General features: G+C 40.9%; 1 protein-coding gene across 2 annotated transcripts in view; it reads left to right on the top strand.

The window, feature by feature from the left end:
- thsd7aa (thrombospondin, type I, domain containing 7Aa) overlaps positions 1 to 23,257 on the top strand; it is a 186,382-nt gene that overhangs the window by 56,921 nt on the left and 106,204 nt on the right. For both annotated transcript variants that reach the window (XM_031875803.1, XM_031875802.1), the window contains exons 2-3: positions 14,444 to 15,566; positions 22,060 to 22,308. In XM_031875803.1, the coding sequence (XP_031731663.1) occupies positions 14,444 to 15,566; positions 22,060 to 22,308 (1,372 nt within the window). The remainder of the gene's footprint in view (positions 1 to 14,443; positions 15,567 to 22,059; positions 22,309 to 23,257) is intronic.

The following is a 23,257-nucleotide window of genomic DNA, read 5'->3' as shown; positions in this document are numbered from 1 at the left end:
TCGCTTCATCTAATCTCAACAACATGACATTTCATCTTGTGGAGGAATGATCAACAGCACGTTACTATATCAGCCCCTCTGTAACCTGCAATCAAGGAATTGACCATCTATAGCAAATGATTCGACTCTTCTCTTTGAGGGAGCTCATAAAACTATGTGAGCAATCATAAGGGTTCTGCTGTTAAAACTACTCCACCCTTAATAGACACATACATGAACTTGAAATCTTGAACAACACAAAAAGCTTTACCTTTTTTTAAACACAGGAAAACACGGCTCCTTTCCCACTGCCAGTAGACAAGTCTTTCTTTCTGTTTTGCAAACACGCAGGAAAACCGGAGAAGTAAAGAGTTGAAGGCAGCAGAGAGGCCAGTCAAAAGGCCTCTAGGGTGATTACTTCTTTTTCGTCTCTCTTACTTATTCAGTCTCTCTTCACACCCGGTGCTGACTAATTTGGAACAATGTTCTGCTTCATGCTTCGTATAGATGAGCTTGTCACCTCTCAATCTGACCGCCGTAACGTCAGAGCAAGGACAGACGAGGCGCACGGTAATAACAGCACAACACAACAGGGTTTGTTTGCTAAATGTAAGCAAGTACTAATAAGTTAGCAGATGGCTACATAGTCTAGTTTATGGCCATTGTGATATTATATATCGACCGATATTCCATATATATAAATATCAGAATCAGAACCGTTTATTGCCATGGTATGTTGAACATACAAGGAATTTGGCGTGACAGGAGGTGCAAACATTTAACAATCAACAACAATCAGTGCAAGTAGAAACATATTCAAATGTACAGAGAGATATAAAATAAAGTAAGATATAAAATAAAGTGAAATATAAAATAAAGTGCACAAACGAACAGATGACAGGACTATTGTAGCGCGCGTTGCCCCTGCATGCTTTCTTAATTTTAATTTTTAATCAAAATAACAAAAAAAATATTTTAATGAAAATTTTTTTTTTTTTAATTATTTTTTATTTAATTTATTCCAAATTATTTCTGATCAAAATGTTTTAATTTTATCAAGAAACAAAAAGTACTAAATAAATAAGAGGCCTTTTGGTTGAAACGAACAAAAGTGGAACAAGGGGCTCTCAGCTGTGGATGCGCGAACTGAGAGGACCCTTGCCGGCGACGGACAGACCCGAGCTGCCGTCGGAGTGACCACGGATCCACGGCACTTGTGCCCCGCTGTCCGGTCACTCCCTGTGAGCGCCCCTGACTGCAACGAGAGGCTGCGAGAAGGGGGAGAGATAGCGGATTCCAGTACTCTCTCTATGTGAGTCGCTCACCTGGCCTAATGTGAGAGCGTGGCCGATAGCTCACCCCTCCCTGATTTGCCTCAATGCCTCCGCTTAAGAGAATCTCGGACCGGTAGCTGATTTGCCCTAAATGGTCATAAATCGCCAACACGAGCCCAGTATCGATAGCCCGTTTGCTTTCTTTTCCGAATCGCCAAACAGTGATATACTAAACAGTATAACCGGTCGCTCGAATAGCCGTCGGTCTTATAAATTATTTTATTGAATTTATTTATTTTATATTCAATTTAAATTTATCCATCCCTGCTCAGAGTTCAACAGATATAAAGCTCTTTCAAAATAAAGCGGGACTTCTCCGGGTTTCTCTTAACTATTGAAAACGAATGCTAGAATGTGAAGATGTGTGTGCGCATAAAGTATGCAATCAGTTGTGCGCCGTTCTGGATCGCTGCAGACTTACCGCAGGGGCTGGGCTGTCTCTCCCTTAAGAGAAGCCCTCTCCTCTCTGAGTTCCCAAAACAGTTGAAGAAAAGAGTCGGTCGGAAAAAGTTAAAAAAGTTCCTTATTTATTTTTGTCCAATTCAAAGTATATTCCCTTGGTCCAAATACAGAGAAAACGTGATCACCATAAAAAGATTAAAATCAACAAAGTCTTTAAAAAAAAACCGACCCAGTGAGCAGGCTATTTCCAAATGTCCGGAGAAGAAAGTTAAAGATTAACCCAGCGCAGGTTCCAACCTGGTGGGCTTCTCCCCCGACTCAGCCCCTGATCCTTGAAAACCGAGAATATTTATTCTCCCCCTTTCTTGGTGCCTCCGTGGGCCATGACAGTGTCATGGTAACCCCCCCTTAAATTTTTGTCATTCCTGGATGACCATACTGTTCATCCAGGTCAAAGTGAGTGCATAGACATGATGGCGTCAGTGCTGGAATGCAGACGTGGTCCAATGAGTGCACCTGTGCATACCTCACGTACGTGAGTGTGTGTGTGTGTGTGTGTATGCATGTGTGTATGCACCCCCCCCCCGTGCAGCAGAGGGTGTGTGACAGAAACTTGTCTGTGCAACAGGTCACTCTTACAAAGAGACCTAGCGCACTATTTCGCTCTCAATTTCATTTTTTGTTTTTCTAAACTTTTATTTGTTGTTTTTAAGGTGCTTGTTAACACCTAATAACCATGGCCTTCCGTGTAGGGGCATCACAATTTCGCAAAACACTCCAACATGTCTAACACTATAAACAAGTGAGATGTAAGTGTAGTGTAAGAGTGTCGAGTGTAATAGAAGGGATGCAGGGGAGTGACCGGTGGGAATTTGTCCTGGGGTGACAGAGTCAGTGGGGGTGTATTTCCCCATGTTTCCCATATACATATATATATACAGTTGTTGCCTTTGTGGTTTCACAATGTGGGACACCATGTCACTAATTCATAGTATTCAATCACATCATCATTACATGTATAAGGCAAACAACAGATGAATTGAAGGTTTACGATCATTAAATCACAACCAATGAGCTGCAATGAGCCATATTGATAGAGCAAATGTGTGCCATGTCATGAGAATACTATGAACTTACTTATACTGAATCAGATCTTATCGAGATAGTGCTATATTCAACTGTATCGTATTATTGCATGGTTCATTTAATTTCTTTTTGTATTTTATCATCTTGAAGAAGGGAAGAACGCACACCCCTATAGACAGACTCCCTCTGCGGCTAACGCCAGCTCTGTCAAGTTAAACGCTCTTAAAGATTACCATTATGTAGTAGTATATTTGATTGCTTGCTGCATGAATATCAATTAGTAATCATAACAGTGGAACACAGTGTGGCTGTGAGTGGGTGGCAGTGTGTAATTAATCCTTTTGAAAACACTTGAGATAAATGTGCTCTTAACTCTCGTCAGTCACTCGGGCATATTTAGTGGGATAACTAGCATCTGTTTTCTGCTTGAGTAGAGTTGTAGCATCAGCACCTCCATGTGTCTGTGTAAGTGTGCACCCCTCCTCTGAAGTCTTCTGTGTTGTTGTTGATGGCATACAGGTAGCATACAGATGAGTCACAGTGAGCTGGCAAACACGCTGCCCTCTGCTCGTCTTCTACGAGCAGCAGACGCAAGAAGTCATTAAAAACAGCTCCATCATACGATATCTGAATGGCACTGGTACAAATATCTGGAAGTCTGACTTTGCTCTAAAAGCATATTAGCTTGGTTACTTTTCTTAAAGGGTCAGTTCACACAAATCACACACACACACACACACACACACACACACACACACACACACACACTGAAAAACAACCAAACTGGAACTCTCTGATCACACAGTGTTTATATTTGTTTTCATAATTTTATGACAATTGTATCAGTTTTTGCGCTTCACCTATTTCGTGCTCATCTGCCGATCATTCTGATCATTTTCAAGCCTGAGCAGAAAAACTATTGGACTTGAAACACGGGGTGGTAGTAGGGCTGCGATTAAAACTATTTTGATAAGTGATTATTCTGTTGATTATTACTTTGATTAACAAATTATCCATTTTATTAAAAGAAAAAAAAGCTACATTTCATAATTTCCAGCGTTTAGTAAAAAAAACAACAACAATGCTGTCATCCTGTACGAGGCTCTTTCCATGCAATAAAAAAATGAAATGGAGATTGGGAATGAGAATATCAGATTTTTCTCAAGTTTCTGTTGTGAAGAGGATTCATTTTAGACTCTTACTAAAGATTAAATATTTCAAAAATGTGTTATACTCCAGTGTTTCCCACCTAATTTCAGCTAGTTCAAATTTGCAAAATCTGCCGTCTCAGCAGATTTGTATCCGGTTTGATGGACAAACGCACGATATCAGGTTAATTTAGAAACAAACGTAACGGACAGAAATTCTCTCTGTGTGTGTTCTCAGGTTATATCAATAAAAGTGCTATATTGAACTGTATCGTATCATCTTGAGAAGGACAAATGCACACCCCTACTAGACAGCCCTTCCCTCTGATATATCAATAAAACAAATTAGCTTTAGCAGGGGCACGGCTACATTGATCCATCACGAAACTGAGAGAAAACAGACTGAAGGTATTTCTGTCTGTTATGTTTGTCTTTAAATTAGCCCGTAACTGCACTTTTCTTCGCTCTATCGCTGCCTCGTAATCAACAGCGTAGGATCAACACGGGTGCACATTTCTGTTCTTTTGAGAAGTACTTGCTATTTTCATTTGTACTTCAAAAAACAATTCTGGCATTTAGGCATCATAAACATCACAAACATCATAAAGGGGGTGTTCAATTGTGAAGATTATCTTGCTGAACATAACGTGTTAGTATGTGTTTGGCAAAGAGCTTATTTTCTGCAATAATCCAAAATCCAATGGAAAAATCCCATTCGATTTTTGTCAAGGGAATCAATGCGATGCTGACTTCCGGGGTTGGCCTACAAAAACATCTCATCCCTTCTCTTTAAATAGATAGTCATTACATTCTGACCCATTCATGGTGAATGACTACATTGCACAGGAAAATATATACATATAAATCGTATGTTTCTGGTGAAATGTATTGATTAGGCACTGAGTCTTACCTTTGCCAGTGAACTTCAGCAGTGTTTCTGTAGCTGGTTATATGTGTTTGTTAGCAGCAGAAAGATTTGCCCTTTACTCACATTTACAGAAACCTCCCAGAAATCCTTTGTTCATCATTGTGGGGACCAAAGCTACATCTGTCTGATCAGAGTATTGTTCCAATCCTAGGTAACACAGCAGCAGCAGGAGTTTCAGCTGATTACCACAGGGTCCATGCCAAGACAGCCGTTCTTTCTTGATTGCATAAATACTACATTTATACACAGCTCAAAATTGTCTTTAAATCTGTTTTCTTGTGATTTAACAGTGTGAATGCCAAGTCAAAATATATTGTTTGTGTTTTAAGGAGATATATTGTCTCTGCATGTTTACATATACTTTTGTCTCCTGCTTCAAAGTGTTTGGAAACACAATTATTGCAACAGTTGAACATCATTCTCTCCTTTTTACGAATCACATTTCTAAAGGTCAGAATAAGCCAAAGAAAAACTAGAATCTTGGCAAGAAAAGGTGAAAATAAATGTAGTCACAGTTATATGATTACTATGAAGAGTTCCGATGAGTACTACACTCACTCAAACATATGGAGGAGCTTTACCACCTTCAGAGGATGAATCTAAGGGTCCAAATCTGTTTGTACACAGAGTCTAGAGAAGGAAATGCCATGACAGTGTAAAGTACAAAAGTGATTTGGGCTAACGATAGCATGCAACGCTCTATGTTGAAAAAAAAAATAAATAAATAATAATATATATATATATTGACTATGAACTTAAAGTTAAGTCAATAGCCATGGATGCACTTGTAGGCATATACCTTAAAAGGCAGATTGTTGGTTTTTGGCCATACAAACATTTTTATGTTGGTTTCGCTGAACTTTGCGTTGGAATTGTGAAAAAAAAAGTCTTGAATAAAACGCAGACCTTTTACTAAAAACGTTGAAGAATAAAGTGAGTACCTGCTTGGATTTGTTTTATGTATGAATGGACAACATGCCTGCTATCAGCAGCTGCAGTCCAAAATTGATTAAATCCATATGGATGCAACGATGATAATTTAAAAAATATGAAAATAAACAGCTGCTGGTCCTTATTGAAAGGCAAAAAAACAATACAAGTCAGTACCATCTGTTCATGTTCTGCTTCAGGTCCGCGTTACAATATCCAAAGCCCAATGCAACATTTAACAAGCAGCAGTCTGCTCTGCGCTGCTGTTGTGAAGCTGTTTTCCATGTAGCAGCGAGACTCCCCAAATGAGCCGTGTAATGTCCCCCCCTGAAAGGGATGGCTACGCTATTCTGACAAGCCTTATGAAAGATGCATGAACGCTGGTTTGTTTGAGCTTCTGGTGCTTCTCCTTACCTTCTATCTAATATACTCAGCAAACTGTAGCCAAGTCATTATTCTCACCATGCTCTTAGGTTACAAACTAAACACTGTCTTAACACCACATATTGTCTTTGGATTAGTGTTCACGGCTTTGGTAATGCTTCATGAATCCCCCCCATGTGAGGTCTGGTTCTTACAAATTAACAAAATCCAGTCATATTGCGCTGTTGTGTCTGGAAGGCTGACACTGGGATTCTGTAGAAACCGATCTGTTTTCATGCTGTACCTTCCATCAACTAGCAGGGGGTCTTTGCTGACCCTGGGACCAAACAGACCACTGTCCTGTCATTTACTACAAGCTCCTCTTTGATGAAGACGTCTGTAGATCAAAGACCAGAGGCACTCAGCCAGAGTCGCTATACAGCTTCCTGAAAGCAGTTCACCCTGAAACAGACAGGGAAGGTGGTGAAGATTGGAGCAGACAGATCGTAAGCAGTGAAATATGATGATATGAAACACCGTTTCCCACATGTGAGGCAATGTCTACAATAATGTGGATACATCTGAAACAGGGTTCTCTTTTTCACTCCCACTTTCGGGTTTTCATTTTAAATCTTTCCATCCTCCGTGTTAAAGGTGTTGAAAAAGGTTTAAATATCTTCTCTTCCTTTTCTATACGTGTTGGTTGATATTCCTGGTTGATAAACAGATGCATTACCCTCATGATTGGTTAGAGAGTGGGGATGAATGGGAAGGCCATACATGCTACCTTTTGAACAAGGCAGACTTGAATTAACCATATCTTCTTGTTTCATCAATTTGATCAGCATTGCCTTGTGTGACATTGTGCATGATGGAATTAAGAGGAAAAAAAAGACTTAAAAAATAATAATGAAAGGCACAGCTGCAAGAAGTCATACTGAAAGCATGAGAGTAGCAGTAAGAATGTTCAAGAATGAGACAGAGACGGAGAGGCCAGAGAGAGAGGATAAACCAGTTAGCTTGTAGGTCTGCAGTGATATCAGTATCATAATGCTTTCCCTTGAGCCCATGAGGCTCGGCAATTCTAATGTTGTGAAAGCTGCCAGGAAAAGCTGTGTAATGCAGAGAAGCACCAGAGGCTGGCAGACACGATTTAGGGCTATTAGGTTCATTAGGTTGGTAAAGTCTGTATGACGAATCCGCTGCAGAATATGGAGTCTTGAGGTGGTACAATACCCCAATATAGCATGGCGACGTAATAGGCAAAATAGCAAAGCAAGCAGCATACCTGTGTAAATCGTGGCAAAGATAGTGTTGGCAGACACTACATGTAGCAACTCACTGGTGGGCCAGGAGGTACTGCCAAACGGTTAGTTCAAATAAGAATTTGATCATTTGGTAATGTACAAAGCTAGTTATTTTTATATCTAAATGTGCTCAACAATTCACATTAAAACACAAACATTCAGTGGCCGGTTAAGTTTGAATATTGACACGCAAATCACGGCACAACATCAGGGACTGACAAATGTGTTTTGTTATTGTAAGCTAGTTAATGCCGAGCTGTTAGCTAGATACAGTATAGTGTGTGGTGTCTTAAATTGCTGTACAAAACATTTTCATATCTTTGCATCAGACTTTTGGTTCAGACCTAAGTCTAAGATTATCAGAATCTGCAATCTCTGGCAGACATTGTGAGCCCTTTATGAACCCTTTCCATAAGTCAGCATAGGATGCTAACTTAGCCTAAGGGAATTACCCACAAATCATTGCAATGTGACGTTAAACACGGGGTAACCAGTGGACGCATGGAGATGTAAAAAAAAAGGTAAACAAAGAGGACGGCTCACATGTGTTCAGCCTGGAATATTAAATGTACTCAGAAACATCAAGGGTTAAAGATGGAAGATAGAAACACATGAAATCAGATTATATGAATGACCTCATCTTGTGAGGAAAGAGCCTGAAGACTTTCAAACCAGGGAGTACAACGTATAAAATAAATACACACAATTATACATCATATCTTTTGTCGTTTTCATGGTAACGTGATATGTTGCAGCAAAGTGCTGTCCCGTTCATATTTACACCATCTCAAGCCCTCAGTCTTTCACACTCACCCACTAACCAGGTGACGTCAGTAAGTCCTTGAGGGTTCAGGGTTTGAGGCTTTAGGGGGGACGTTGGGACTGGGCCTCTTAATTGCATCCACGTTTCCCTCACTTGCGTCTTTTCCTGTGAGGAGAGAGAAAACAAGGACATATGTTTTAAGAGAAATGAGATCCTCTTTCCTCTGAAGCGTCACGTGAAGTGATGTTCGTTTCTGATGAAGGCGGATCAGCTGATCACAGCTGGATCAGCTGTCAGTCGGCTTTAACAGCTGTAGAGGCTTTTGATAATTATGTAACTCATATCAAGCAGCATCCAATCAAATAACTGATGAACAGAGAGGGGCGTGTGGGCCGTTAAAACACTTCCTGGAAGGCTGCTCTAGTGCGTCGTCGCTCATGGCTTCTCAGAGATCCCTCCTCGCGCCTCGGTCCAAAGATTTCCTCCTAACGTCTATTGACCTTGACCCTTGACCTCTTAGGAAAACGTCACTGGGTCAAAGAAAGATGTGAGGAAGAATTCACGAGGAGTTAGGAAAAGCCAACTGTGGTGTTTAGAGAATCCGACTCCACTAAGCTATCCATCGGGTTTGAAACTATTGCAAGAGTTCATGCGTCGTGTGTTTGGATGTACGTATTTAAGTTCAGCAGGCAGCCTTATAGTGACATTACGGATTTTGGGAAAGGAAAGGAGCTAATAAAGGAAGCATTGAAGCACCTTTCCTTAGCATTCAGATAATTATAACAGCTCTTATCATGGCGGCCACTTAGATACTTCCGGGTGAGTTCACTCAGTTAGGAACCTTCCGAAGCAAAAGGGACTTTTCTAGGAGCACTGTATGTAAATAAAACCAATTTTCAGAACAGTAACACAGTCTGTGGTACCAGAAAACTTCAAACTAAAGAGAAAGGATTCAATCATTTGCTGGCTGTTTATCTTTGCAGACGGCCTGTTATTATGGATTTACAGCTGAATAGAAATTCTTCATTTGACTGTGTTGCTCCGCATGAGGGCATCCAGTGGTTAATGATAACCTTTTCACAGTCCCTTTATCGTGGATAAATGTGTTCAACATGAATACAGATTGACTGCCTGCTGCCGCTCTCATTTATCTCGCCTTTCCATCTAAAAGCCAGTGGTGGGATGCACATCTCACACTGGTTTCCATCATCTCCTGTAAATGCCAATGCCAATCTTCTGTTTGGCATCATGGGGAAAGCGGGAGGGAGACCAGGTAGGAGGTCCGGGTGGTGTGTCCAGAAGGACTAATCTCATTATTGGGGAGCGAAATCATTTCACACAGATCTCAATTGTCTTGTGCTGGCAAGCTACAGAGGAGATAAACCTGTTGAGAAACATTATGAAGAGAAGCTTTTTTCCTGCTCCCCTGTGGCCTGACACCTATTAAGTGGACTTATCTCTGAAAAGTGGACATAAATGTGTGTTGCAGCTGCAAAGACATAATTTACTTCCTTCAAAGATCATCCTTTTTTCACTCTATTGATTTGTATCAATCTGCTGAGCAAGTAACTCAAATCAAAAATTGAATTTTATGTGAAAGTCAGGGGATCAGGGTCAATTTTGTGTGACACTTTGTGTATAGAGTGCAACCTGAAGCCTTCTCAAGGCCCAAGCCAACTGCTGATGAAAGCCAACCCGTTCTCACTCCCATCAATCATTTGACGATCACAGCAACTGATGTAGTATAAAGACAGTATGTGTAGTGCAGGGGGGGGACCGTAGGCCGATTCAAACATGCACAGGACTTTCACGACCGCTGTTTCTGTCCCATTTGAGAAAAGGCCAACTTATTTTAATGTAGTTTTGTTACGTACCAATCGTAGTATTTTATGTAAAAAACATAATCATTTTAACCCAAACAACGATCTATTTCTAAGGCCAACCAAGTGCTTTTGTTGCTCTAAAATTAACCAAGTAGTTGCATAATGAAACAGAAAACATAAGTAAACTACATTTTGAGAAGAGACTGTATACATGTAACAAGTGGAAACTGTACGTTTCCTGTGCACACGCAAGTATATTTTCAAAAGACACTATGCATGAAATGAGGGAAACTGATCTACCTTCTCCTGTCTAAAATCAAGGACCCATTGTTTAAAAAATGCAGTCAACAGTTTGCTGCAACTGTTGTTACTGCGAGGTGCCATGCAAGAATGGAAAGCTTGACAGACGTAGCAACCGTAAGTAAGAGGGATGGGATTCAGCAAAGGCTCTTATATGGTTTGTACATCTGAGGAACCCGCAAAATTGGGCTGCTGAGAGTGTGACAGAGACCAATCCGTATTTCATGCTGTACCAGTGTTCTCAGTAGAAGTCACTTGTACTTTAATGGTGCTGATGTGGGGAGGAGAGAAGCTCACAGTAGAGCCCTGGGGCTGAGGATCATAGGACTGTGTGGTGGACTGTGGCTACCAGCAGAAGCTGACCTCCTTTACTGATTTTCTTTTTTCTCACTGGTCCAATCAGCCCGTTCACCCACTCTTGCTGTTGATGTTAATGCTGTATTCTTGTATTCACTTTTTGGAAGTTCCTCTTCCTGTTGATCCTTCCTTTTCATTTTTCCTGAAAACACTGCTTGGCATTTATAGTTTGATACCATGTTCATGTCTCATATCACACTTACAAATATAAATCTGGACAAAACTGTTTATGACAATTAGGACAAACAAGACAGGACGGACTGGGGCTAGCTGGTTAGCATGCTCACTTCAGTGGATATCTCTGCGACACAATACACAGACGTCTTTGACAGAACATCTTCACATTCTAGTGATAATGTAAGTTCATCTTTTCAGTTCAGTTTTGAACAAAAAGTCTGTCAAGATCCTACACATTGCACCTTGCTTTGACATAATTACCATATCATTTAGCTTCTCACCAAAATGTGTAATGTCACTGCAAGGCTGCCTGCTGAACTCTTGCTATAGTTTCAAAGCAGATGGATCCTTTCTTGCCATAACGGACTACTTTAGGGTGACGAACAGAAACAGTTAGGCTAGCTGTTGGTGGCTACTAAACACAGCTGCTTATTTATAGCTAATGTCTCATTTTGTATTCTCCACATAATTACAGAATATATGATGTTTGGTGGTGTAGAGGCTTTCAAGCTATTTAAAGGTGCTTTTGACAAAGCTCGGCTGACAAAAACAGCAGTAATATGTAATGACAAATGCAACTAAACACTTTTGCTATTGAGCAGTTAGTAAAGTAATTATCTTTGAGGTCTTCTTTATTTGCAGTTAATAGAAACCAGCTCCGGTCAGTGTAACAACAGCATTATTGAGGGGTGTGATTAGATGTGTGACATCCATCCTGGAGTTTCAGCCTTGTTGTCGCAGTGCCCTTCATGCCTCCTGGCTCCTCTCAGTGGGTGATAGGCGATGTAGGCCAGCGTTGGTACAACCATCCTCATTTAGTTTTGTTACGCTCACCATCGGTCTGGCGATAACCGTGTCATTCATGGGTATGTTCATAAATTACGCCGAACTGCTGCGTGGAGCTTCCTGTCGAGGAGGTAATACTCTGTGGCTATAAAGACGCTGGGCCTCTTTACAGTGCTGGATGTGGATGAATACTCCAGCCATAATGTTTACTCAGCCTTGCAGCATTTAGCCTTTTCCCTATATTTCATCTCATTACTGACAGAATAGGCATCATTAAATGTTGCATTAAATGAGTGGTGTGCCACAGAAATCCTATTCTTTCTGTGGTGTAAAGAGCATAATGGCAGCTGGTCAGAGATGCCAGATCTGTGACTGCAGCTGTCTCTTGTGTCCGGGGCAGTTCTTTGCTCCCACTATTGATTTGTATTGATCCAGACCTCGTGCCTGCAACTGTAAGCTAATACAGCCTGCTGGTTCTTCCGTTGACATTTTCATTGCTGTATCGAGTGAAACCATAAAGCACTGTTTAATGCAGCCTCTGCCTTTATACTCTGAGCACAATGAATTATAGACAGTTAAAGCTGATTCTTTTTCATGGCTGCTCTCACTGGGAGTTTAGACAGTCTGGCAAATCATACCTTTGAACACAAATTTCATTTGCAGTCGCAGTTTTGAAGTCCTCTTTCAAGCCACTTCAGCAGCGGTCTGCAGGTTTGGTGGATCCATCACTTTCAATGGATTTGTTCGATGGATTGACATGAAGCTGTGCACAGACATTCAAGATCAGGATGGATGAGGTCTGCTGACTGTGCCGATCCCCTGACGTTTTCTCTAGCGCCACCATTAGGTTGACATTCTTTTTTTTGATTGAAATACCTTGACGACTATTGGTAAGATTGACATGGAATTTGGTGCAGAGATTTAAGGTTTCCAAAGAATGTATTACAGTACTTTGACTTTGGTCAGCCCCCACATTGTTATCTAGCGCCACCATCAGGTCAAAACATTTTGCTTATCTACTAGAAGATCTCGACATCAAGGCATGCCACGAAGATCTGTACAGACATTCATGGTTACCACAGGATTTATCCTTGACTTAAAAACCAAACATACTGCACATAAATGTTAGGAAGAGTAAAGTACTTCCTTTGGCACACAGACAGACTCTAGGCTGCACTTTTTTCATTTGCTAAAATGTATACACACACAAAAAACATTAATACAAGTTTTTCTCATCGAAATATGTCTTACACAATTAGAAATGCAGCAGAGGCCGTGCCCTCAATAGATCACACGTCACTGTCCAGTTCAGAATAGAATTCTTGTCAGTTTTTGCACTTTGACCAGTTAAACAAAATAAATCAAATCCGAAGATGTTCAATACCGACACCAAGTGTAGTTCTGGCAACAGTTTTCACTTCTTGGGTATTCTCCATTGTTTTATGGCGAACCTGGCGTCGGTTGACCAGGACCCATTGGGTTCCCACTGCAGGGCCTCGGTGCTGCTGATGGGAAGAAATGACCCACTTCTGCTCTTTGATTAAGATGCCTGTGATCAGCCATGGCTTCCCTCTCTTACCACCATCAGGCATCATGGTGGTTCACAATGTTTTAACCAAGAGGTCAGAGGCAGGAATAAATCCAAATTCAGGGACTGATTTTGAATTAATATTATTATTATTATTATTATTATTATTATTATTATTATTATTATTATTATTATTATATTGTTTGAGCTAAGCCCTCATCATTGTACTGTTTTTAGCAACTTTTCCCAGATATCTCATCTCGAAATAACGGTGAGGGGAAGGATGTGACATCTTTTCCACTGCATTTCATGTTGAAGTTTTAATTTATTTTTCTTATGATTGCTTAATAGGCTTCATTCAGTGGAAAGTGAATGGTGCCAAAGGTCATTTATGTTTTGTTTTCTTTGTGAGTGTGTGATGATTATTAATGATACAATTTTTCAATTATATAAGAATTATTTTGTGGTCTTAGTGTAGCGAACTCTGCAATCTTATAGGTTCAAAATAGTTACTTTGTGATCATGGGAAAACCTCATTAGTGTCTGAGTGATGCTCTGCAGACTCTGGACCTACACAGGTTCCCAGCATTGTAACAGCAGTCATGGCTAATGATCGCAAAGGCCATTCATCATATCAGTTAATTTTTATGTTGTATTGATTGAGTCTTCAGCTGCTCTGCATCTGCTGCGCTCCGAACAGGGCTTTTGTGTCGAAAGTCAATGTTTACTTAGAACGATAATTGCATTCTCACAAATCCAGTGAAAGTGCAATCACAGTATTGCACTCCGAAGCACTTAGGCGAAGTGGAAAGGCAGTAGGGTTGTCTTTAGAAGCACTTTAGAACTACAAATAATACCCTTTTTTCTGTGGAATATTAAAACTTGCTTTTGATTGATATTTTTTGCCTGTTAAAAATAGTTCTGATTGATTGATTACAACTTAGGTCTTAGATCTAGGAACATGGGGACATCTCTGCCACAAAGTCTGGCGGGACAAAGAACACCAGCAATCAGATGAACAGACAGGTTGTAACGGGCCAAAGGTTTATCCTGACTATCTGACTATCTATCGGATGTAAACCTGAAAGTGTTGGTATACCTTTGTGTTCCCTTCTGAATATGTTTGGCTAACGTTGGGGTTTGATGTCTGACTGTTTTACTGCTCTTTTACGAGCAAGGTTTTAATGCACTTTGACCTTTCCTTGACTTCTCTTTTATCTTACTCTTTACAGGTCCGTGGGGTCGTTGCATGGGCAGTGAGTGTGGACCCGGCGGCAGCCAGAGCAGGGCGGTATGGTGTGCCCACTCTGAAGGCTGGACCACCCTGCACACCAACTGCGACCAGACAGAACGGCCTGACAACCAGCAGAGCTGCTTCCGAATGTGCGACTGGCACAAAGATCTATACGACTGGCAGCTCGGTGCCTGGAACCAGTGTGTCCCGGTGTCGATGCGCAGTGCTGGGGTGCAGCGCCCTGCTGTGTGTACCCGGGGAGAGGAGGGCATCCAGACCCGTGAGGTTGGCTGTGTCCAGAAAGTGGATGGTGAGCCGGCAGAAGACGCAATCTGCGAATACTTTGAGCCTAAACCACGCCTAGAGCAGGCCTGTCTTATTCCCTGTCCACGGGACTGTGTGGTATCTGAGTTCAGCCTGTGGACTTACTGCTCTAAAACCTGTGGAATGGGCCTACAGAACCGGATCCGCTTCGTTCTGGCTCCGCCACTGTTTGGTGGGGCAGCCTGCCCAAACTTGACTGAATTTCAGACATGCCAGCCAGGGCCCTGTGAGGGAGAGGAGAGCCTTTACAGCCTTAGGGTGGGACCATGGGGGCCTTGCTCTGTCCCAATGCCAAGGCAAGCCAGACAAGCGGACAAACCACCCAGAGATAGTGACGAACTATCCAAGGAAACTGATAAACTTTCCAAAGAGGGTGACAAACAGTCCAGAGAGGGCAGCAAACTGTCCAGTGAGGGTGACAAACAGCACAAAGAGGGAGACAAAAGGTCCAAAGAGGGTGATAAACTGTCCAGAGATGGACACAAACCATCCAGACCCAACAGAAAATTGGGAAGGGCAAACAGGAAACCAGATAGGCCATCCCGACAGGCGGATAGGCCCAAACGACAGAAAAAGGCAAAAAACAAAGAGAAGAAAGAGAAAATGAGAGAGAAAGTCCGGGAGAGGTTAAGGGAGAGGGGTAAGGTGAAGGACCCTGAGACCAGAGAACTCATCAAGAAGAAGAGGAACAGAAACCGTCAGAACCGGCCAGGTGGAAAGTTCTGGGACCTGCAGGTCGGCTACCAGACCAGAGAAGTGACCTGTGTGCATAAGAGTGGAAATGTTGAAGCGCTCAGGTAACAATGACTCAAATACTTTTCCTTATATGTCGTCTCGCATCTATAATGATGTGTTTCTATGCAATGCCTTTGTGTGACTGGACATTTGGGCTTGTCGTAACTTTCTTTAGAGGCTAGTCTACATTATAACTTGGTTTTAGTAATAAGACTAGAATAATGGTTACATCTATGGCAAGGCTAAATCATTCTATTCTCAGATTAGGATTAGGTTTAGGTTAAGGTATTGAAAGCAGTCAGTGGATGGCCAGTGATTTCAAAGAGTTTGGAATTAGATGTTCAGGTCAGAGTTATAATATATATATATACACACACACACACACACACACACACGCACACACACACATATATTTTGTTCTTATTGGATCAGAAGTAGTGAGTCCTTTGTGTAGTTTGTCAAAAAGTAAATAAGAGGTGGTCGGAGTGGTGGACTTCTTTTTCTAAATCACAGTCCCTAACTTTCGGTGTGACTGACTTTTTAAAAACATTTTCATGATATGATGAAAAGGGAGATAATATTTACAAATGTCACATTTATGTGTTATACATTTCATTGCCCTTTGAAGAGCTCGTACTGTTAAGCTTGTTGACATATTTTCCCAGCGAGGGATGTGGCTTGTTTCTTGTCAGAGCCTCGTGAGCACATTCCAGCTCACAACACTGTCTGTGGCGCTCAATCGCTTCAGGTATCAGGGCTCATAACACTTAGTTAAACCTTGTAAGCCTTCAGTTGTATCTCTTGACTTCTGCCTTGAATCTAATATTTACTCAGGGCTAATTGAGATTATTCTAAAATCCTATATGAAGGCCTGAGTTCAATTAGAGGAATCGTTAACAGCATCTATGTATAATTTATAATCCCACAATACATGGCCTAAGCACCAATGGTCGTAACAAGAAGTCTGTTTCAGTGAGTCAATGTTGAACACATTTCATCTATTCCACTTCCTCAGTGTACATAGAGCTTCTCCCACCTCAATGATGTGTCAAAGCTCGAGGATGTACAGTCTCAATGCATGTTTTTCTCCAGCTAGGTCAATGTCCATGCGACGTCTGAGAGCCACGTTCTTTGTTAGGAGATGGATGGCCTCATTCTGTCTCACTGTGCTTGCTCGGCTCTAATAGAGGCCACTGAGCAGCGTCCATCACATCCTGAGAAAAGCATGGCTCTTGTGTTACATTTGCTTTTAACGCCTGGAAGAAGGTCAGAATCCATAAAACGTTCAAACTTCAAGCAAATGCCACTCGTAATGATCCAGCCTTCAAGTAGCATATTATGTTTGCATGATACACACAGGACTGATATGTACTTTGGAATATTTATCCAAAAGATAAGCACATATACACATACTAACTCAGGCCCTGCCCTAGTTAAGTACAGTATCACGGAATGCACAGATGGCTAAAAGCTTCAAAGAGGCTTACTTGACAGTGATGATCATATTAATGTTTAGTGTAGCCCAGAGTCTAGTTTATTTACAGTTGGAGCCATCACTGCGGGAATTTCAAATTTGATCTGGTGGCTAAAAATACTAATTATCCCCATGTGTCCAGGCTTCTAAATGATTATGATATTAGAAAAGACCATCCTCTCTCCTTCTCTCCTGTTCCATCTGTCAGAAAACATGTACAACCACAAGCGAGTCAGATCTGACATGAGCGCTCTACACCACTTGTTCTGTTGTTTGCTGCAAGAACCAACAGAACAGTCTAGATGTGCTCCAGTTATATGAGGATGTGAATACCCAGCGGATTAACTTTATATTTCATGTAAGGTTAAGGTTTAATGAGTTGACCACAACACATTTTTGTATTTCACAGTCAAACTGTATTACGGTGTTGACAGATGAAAATATGCATTACACAATATTCTCTACAGGGATGTTGAAAGGATTTCAAACAGTCTGCAGCTTTGATGAACAATTCACAGTATCAATATGGCAATAACTGTCTGACACATAAAACGTATCAGGTGAAACAATCAAAGTTACTCTGTGAAACATGAATGCAGTCCTCACAGTAGCTGTGGATACTTTCGTTACATTAGAAAGTACTTCGTAGCATCAGTAACCCTACCCTCAGTTATGTTGACACGGTACACGAGTACTTCTATTCCAAGCAAGTTATTCCCTCATTTTGAGTCACTGGTCTGATGTAACTAGAACAAAGCATTTCAGTGTTGAGAAGTATGAGAACAAATGATGGGTTTGAACATTAAAGCATGTCAACATGTTGTGGTAGAAACCCAAAATACAAGTATGAAGCTGAAATGAGGATAATATGTTTCCTTTAATGTATCTGAATTAGAAAACAGTGTTTCATTTTTTGGGCTCCAACATTTCCTTCATATGTTACTATTGGAATGATTGTGATGCTCCACACAACAGCTCAACAAGCTGTCATGTTACGAGCACACGCTATCAAGTGAACTGCATCAATGCAGGATTTTGAAAGTCTATCAAGAAACTAAGTAGTTGGGTTGTTTTGAAAAGTCATGAAAAATGACGTATTTTGTTGTGTAATTTGGAGAACTTGCAGCTGCTGACCAGCAACCACATTCAATTCAATTCACAAGCAAAAGAGGAAGTTCCTCACAAGTCATTCTGAAGCTTCATTTCTTTTAAGTATGTTTCAAAAAAAGTGCTTGTCATCACATATTGTCTGTAAAGCTGTAAGCTTTATAGTCCATGATCACGATTGCCTCCAGACACGGCGGCTCTGGCTTCACTAGAATGGTTGCAGGAGAACTGTAATAAACATTTTTAAAAACACATAGTTTGTTCACAAAGCTTCAGAAAACCTACAGAAGTTCAGAGAAGTTGAGGAAAAATTCAACTGTTGAGACTCAAAGGGAAGAGAACCAGAGAAGAAGAAGCCATGTGTCATTATCCCAAATGGCCTATCAGCCTCTACAGAACACACAGAGAGAAACACAAGTGTCTTTCAACTCCTCAGCAATCCCATCATCAAACAAAGCCATGGTGCTGCGAAGCAACCGCTGAAAATACACATCACAAATTGTTTGGGTTTGTAATGAACAACTTTCAAACCCTGTTCATCACATTGGCTGACTCAGACAAAGGAAAGCTGCAGGATGCACAACAGCATTTCACTAGTCGTTTACATCTGTGTAATCCCTAAACAACAAACAACAGACACTATGGTTCTTAATCCACACTACAAATGTAAAGGCATTCTAACACACAAGCAAATGCTGCTCTTGTCTTTTTCTCTGTCTTTACCTGCTGCTGTATGTGTGGCTTTCTGTGGACACTGATGTCAATATCATGCTTGTTATAACATGAATATAGCCAGCTTTAATTATCATCCAATCTTGGATCTTCAATTTTAAACTATTTTGTGTTGTTATTTCGGGTTAGGCTAATAGCCTATGTGCCAAAGTCACATGATTATTTGCATTTCAAATTTGAATCCTTAAGACTTTCATTGTGTCATTGATACCTTCAACAGCCATCAAATAGATTTGTATTCTGTAATCACCTCTTCATATGATGTGTTAAAATACTATGTTTGTACAGTATGGTATTCAAATTCAAAATAGATTCAATGATTATAGAATGCAAGTTTACGACACTTCCGCATTTGCTTCACTTTTCACAACGGGAGGTTGCCATCTGGCAATGAGACATGCATGAAGTAGAGATGATGTGCGAGACAAATGCCATTACTAATTTAATTATATCAGAAGTCCAGTATTACTGTGTCAGACAACATTGTTGATAGACATATCAATACCACATAGGAGCCAATCCGAGCATATTCTAATGCAGGTGTTCAATTGAAATTCAGCGAGGTCTATTGAGAGAGGATTTCCTCAGGCAAAGGTTTTGAACATCACAGTAATGTGTAACTTGCACTCTGATTTAGTCCCATATATATCAAATACTAACAGTTCTCTCTGTAGTCAACACCTGACTGTCAAATCAAATAAAGAAAGTTCAATTGAATAATATCTCAACAATATGTATTGTCAGATTTCACAACTGGATGAATTATAAACAATAGATACTCTAATAATAAACAAATGTTCTCTCATTTCAAGTAAAATAAGGGATGCATTTAAGAATAAATTAAATAAAAGAAAGTTCTTCATTTGAGAGAAATGAATTTAACTGAATTGTTTTTGTCCTGCAGCTTTAAATTCAGTTCATTCAGGTGTGAAATGATGTCAATCAAAAAAGCCACAATATTATATTCTTCTCATCTTCTAAAAAGAGAAATTTGTGTGCAGGGATGACATATGGAAACCAGTTGTTTCAGCCTCATCCCCTCTCCGTTAACGCCCTTGTTGGGCAGTGAATTAATGTGTTAGAATTCTAATGGATCAATCATTTTGGGCTTCTGTGCCTTCATTTCGGATGTGAGTGGGTACGTTTGCTCAAAAGAGTTGAGCTTTGTCTGGTTGTGGCGCTTCACATTAACGCTTTTAATAATCGCCACGGTCTCTGAACATATGAACTGTCCATGGGAAAAATGAACATTTAAAAGTCTGTCCATTCTGGGTTAGGAGGCTCTGGTCTCACTGTCCACATTTCTCTTTTTGGAGAACGTGAAATAACTTCTGACTCGCGTATTATTCTCCGACTATGCGGTCTCTCGCCCCGTCTCCCCGTGTGTGTAAATCTCACTCGAGTCAGCAAGCTTATCAGAATACATATTTGACTGGCTGAGTAACATCACCTGATGTGATTTATAACGCATGTAGTTGGTCGGTGTGTTTCTTGGACCGCTGAACGAGTGCCGTGAAGGCTAAATAAGCCATGCCGTTTGAAATAGAAGTGCTGCATCAAAATTTCATAATCCTCAACTATCTCTTTTAGGTCTGGGTCCAAAAACAACGGCATCTTGGTTCAGATTCGGACCACGGTCATTCTATGAGTGCCCCCTGTTCTAATGGATCAGCATGGACTAAAATAAAGCCTCAATGCCTCTGCAATGACGGGGGCTCTATCGTGTCAGCATCTTGCTGCATATCCAATGGGACATTAGAGTGTGCCCTCTGTGTGTGTGTGTGACTCTGAATTCTGATGCTGAGGTTGACAAAATGTTTGCTAAGCTCCAATGCTTGCGATCATTAGCATAGAGCAGTGTACAAAACATTCAGGTATCAGCTTCTGATGTTTTGCCAGCGCTGTCCATCATTCTTTCGGGTTAAAATCACAAACTTCGCAGGCAGTGGGTCATATCAGCTGCAATGTTAATTGTGTGAGTAACTTGATGACAGAATAAAACTAGACTTGTCTGTTGTCTGCTTTAAAGTGCACTCTGCCAGCTGGTTTCTCTACTGCGCAAAAAGCTTGTTGTTAAATTTGTCAAATTTGTGGGGAAAGGTTGTGGTTATAGCAAATAAACTATGGTTAAGATGTGGTTAACGTAACTATTAAAACAGTCAGTGCAAGATTTTTGTCATGGTTAATAAATAAGGAAACATGCCAGCTTCATTACAGGATGCAAACTTGGCTTTCCTGCATGAAATTTGGATGCGTCTTCATCCATCACATGACATCCACACCTTACATTCCTTATCTCTATTAAAGGGCAAACTACTTCCTGCATTGATACTGTATGTTGACACTGGAAGTGAATCTTGAGGAGCAGAGTCATCCATCGGGATCTATATCATCGACGTTCTTGAGAAGCTAGACATGTAACCAAATCAACCAGGAGTGAAATCTTAAGGATGATGACTTAACTCCCTATCGTAGAAGTCCTATGGTGTGTAAGTACAGCTACTGTGGTGTTTCCTGATACGGCTCCACTGTTCCTTTTTTTTCTTGGGGCTGCTCTGTGATGATTTTGCTGACACTGTCGCCTCACAGCAAGAGGGGCCAGGGTTCGATTATGGGGCTGGATGTGTGTCATTTGCATGTTCTCCCCATGTCAGTGTGGCACAATAAGTCATTTGAGTTCAGGAAGTACAATAGTTGCTTGGGTGTAGTGTAAGTTAAGTGAGTTTATTATGTTTCCTATGTGTTAATGAGGAGGAAGTGTTCATTTTAGTTAAAATGTGGGGTACAGTGTTATTTATCGCCAGATACATTTGTAGGCAGTAGATCCAGTGGATCGCCAGTAGGTGGCAGTGTTGCGACATCAGCAGTGTCTGTGACAGAGAGCCAGAGGGAAGTCTCGCGTGGATACGCGAGAACATGAGAATCTCTGAACACAATAGAAGAAGAAAGTGCTGAGAAGCGACTGCATACCTAAACGTATATATATCTTTGTATTTTACAGAACCATTTTCATTAAATGTGTAGCACGAGATTGAGCCTGTGTGACGTCATTCTGTGCCCCGCTACATCAGCGTGGGTTTTCTCTAGGATCGGAGATTTCCCTTATTTGCCCTTGGGTGTGTTAATGGTTGTCTGTCATATGTGTCAGCCCTGCGATAGCCTGGCGAAATGTCTTCGCCAATCCTACCTTCGAGTGTTTAAGTTTCATCTTGTCTTACGGCATTTTTTATTCTCATCTCCAGCCTATGCTCTCAGGAGTCGTTGCCGGTGACTTTCCAGGCCTGTGTCATGACCAAAGACTGTGATGTGTCTGAATGGTCTGAATGGTCAGCTTGCTCCAAGGAGTGCTACGACCCCAACGGGCCCAAAGGGGAGCGCACTCAGACCAGAAAAGTGAGCCAGTTCCCAATCGATGGAGGAGCAGATTGTCCAGAGCTGGAGGAGAAGGAGCCCTGCAGCCCCCAGGGAGACGGAGTGCCACCCTGCATTGTGTAAGTACTAGACAAAGAGAGAAGGTCAAGTGTTGCTAGTTCGCTTCTACAGCCATAGTACATTTCTTCTGTTAACAATCTCATGGTAACTCAGGTTAAACTTGGACCTTGCTGTACTTTTAACACTTTCAATATGTATCCATAATAACTGCATGGCTCTAGACATCCAGGCAAACTATTCAGTGATTAACTATGCAATTTGATTCACACATTCATGGTCCCCAGAGGATGAATCCTCTTCAGTGATGACTATTCACACGCCACCATGAGGTTGACATTTGTGATTTTAATTTGAATGTCTCAAAAACTATTGGGTGGTCTGCCATTAAATTCGGTTCACGTACTCCCCAATTATGTCCCACTCAGAATGATTTGTAATGATATTGGTGATCCCTTAAAGGGACAGTTCACCCCAAAATCAAAAATAAATACTTTTTCTCTTATCTGTAGTCTATAAAACTGCTCATAACAAGGTCTGTGGATTATCTTGGGTAACCAGGTCATGATTTGTGGAAAGAAAACATTGCTGTTGAGTTCAAATCTATCTATTTGGTGCTTTTTGCACTACAAGCAAAGTGTTGTATAGTCCCATTATTTTGGAGAGAAGGCCGTTATTTCCGCAACTCATGCCAAAACAATCTAGATTGATAAATAGCACAACAATTAAGCCGAAAATATGTATTTTTGATTTGGGGGTGAACTTGCCCTTTAACATTTGGTCAAGCACCATCATCAGGTCAGCCTTCATCAATCAATCTTAAGCTGTTTTGTGTTGTTATTTCAGGTTAGGCTAATAGCCTATGTGCCAAAGTCACATGATTATTTGCATTTCAAATTTTAATCCTTAAGACTTTCATTGTGTCATTTATTCATTTAATGCATGACCCATCATCATACAAATCAGAAAATACCATCAGACAGTGGTCAAGATATGCCATACAATTGCAGC

This window comes from Anarrhichthys ocellatus, unplaced genomic scaffold (genome assembly GCF_004355925.1).
Source record: "Anarrhichthys ocellatus isolate YVR2014 unplaced genomic scaffold, GSC_Weel_1.0 scaffold96, whole genome shotgun sequence".
NCBI lineage: Eukaryota > Metazoa > Chordata > Actinopteri > Perciformes > Anarhichadidae > Anarrhichthys > Anarrhichthys ocellatus.
This window is presented reverse-complemented; position numbering and strand designations above follow the sequence as displayed.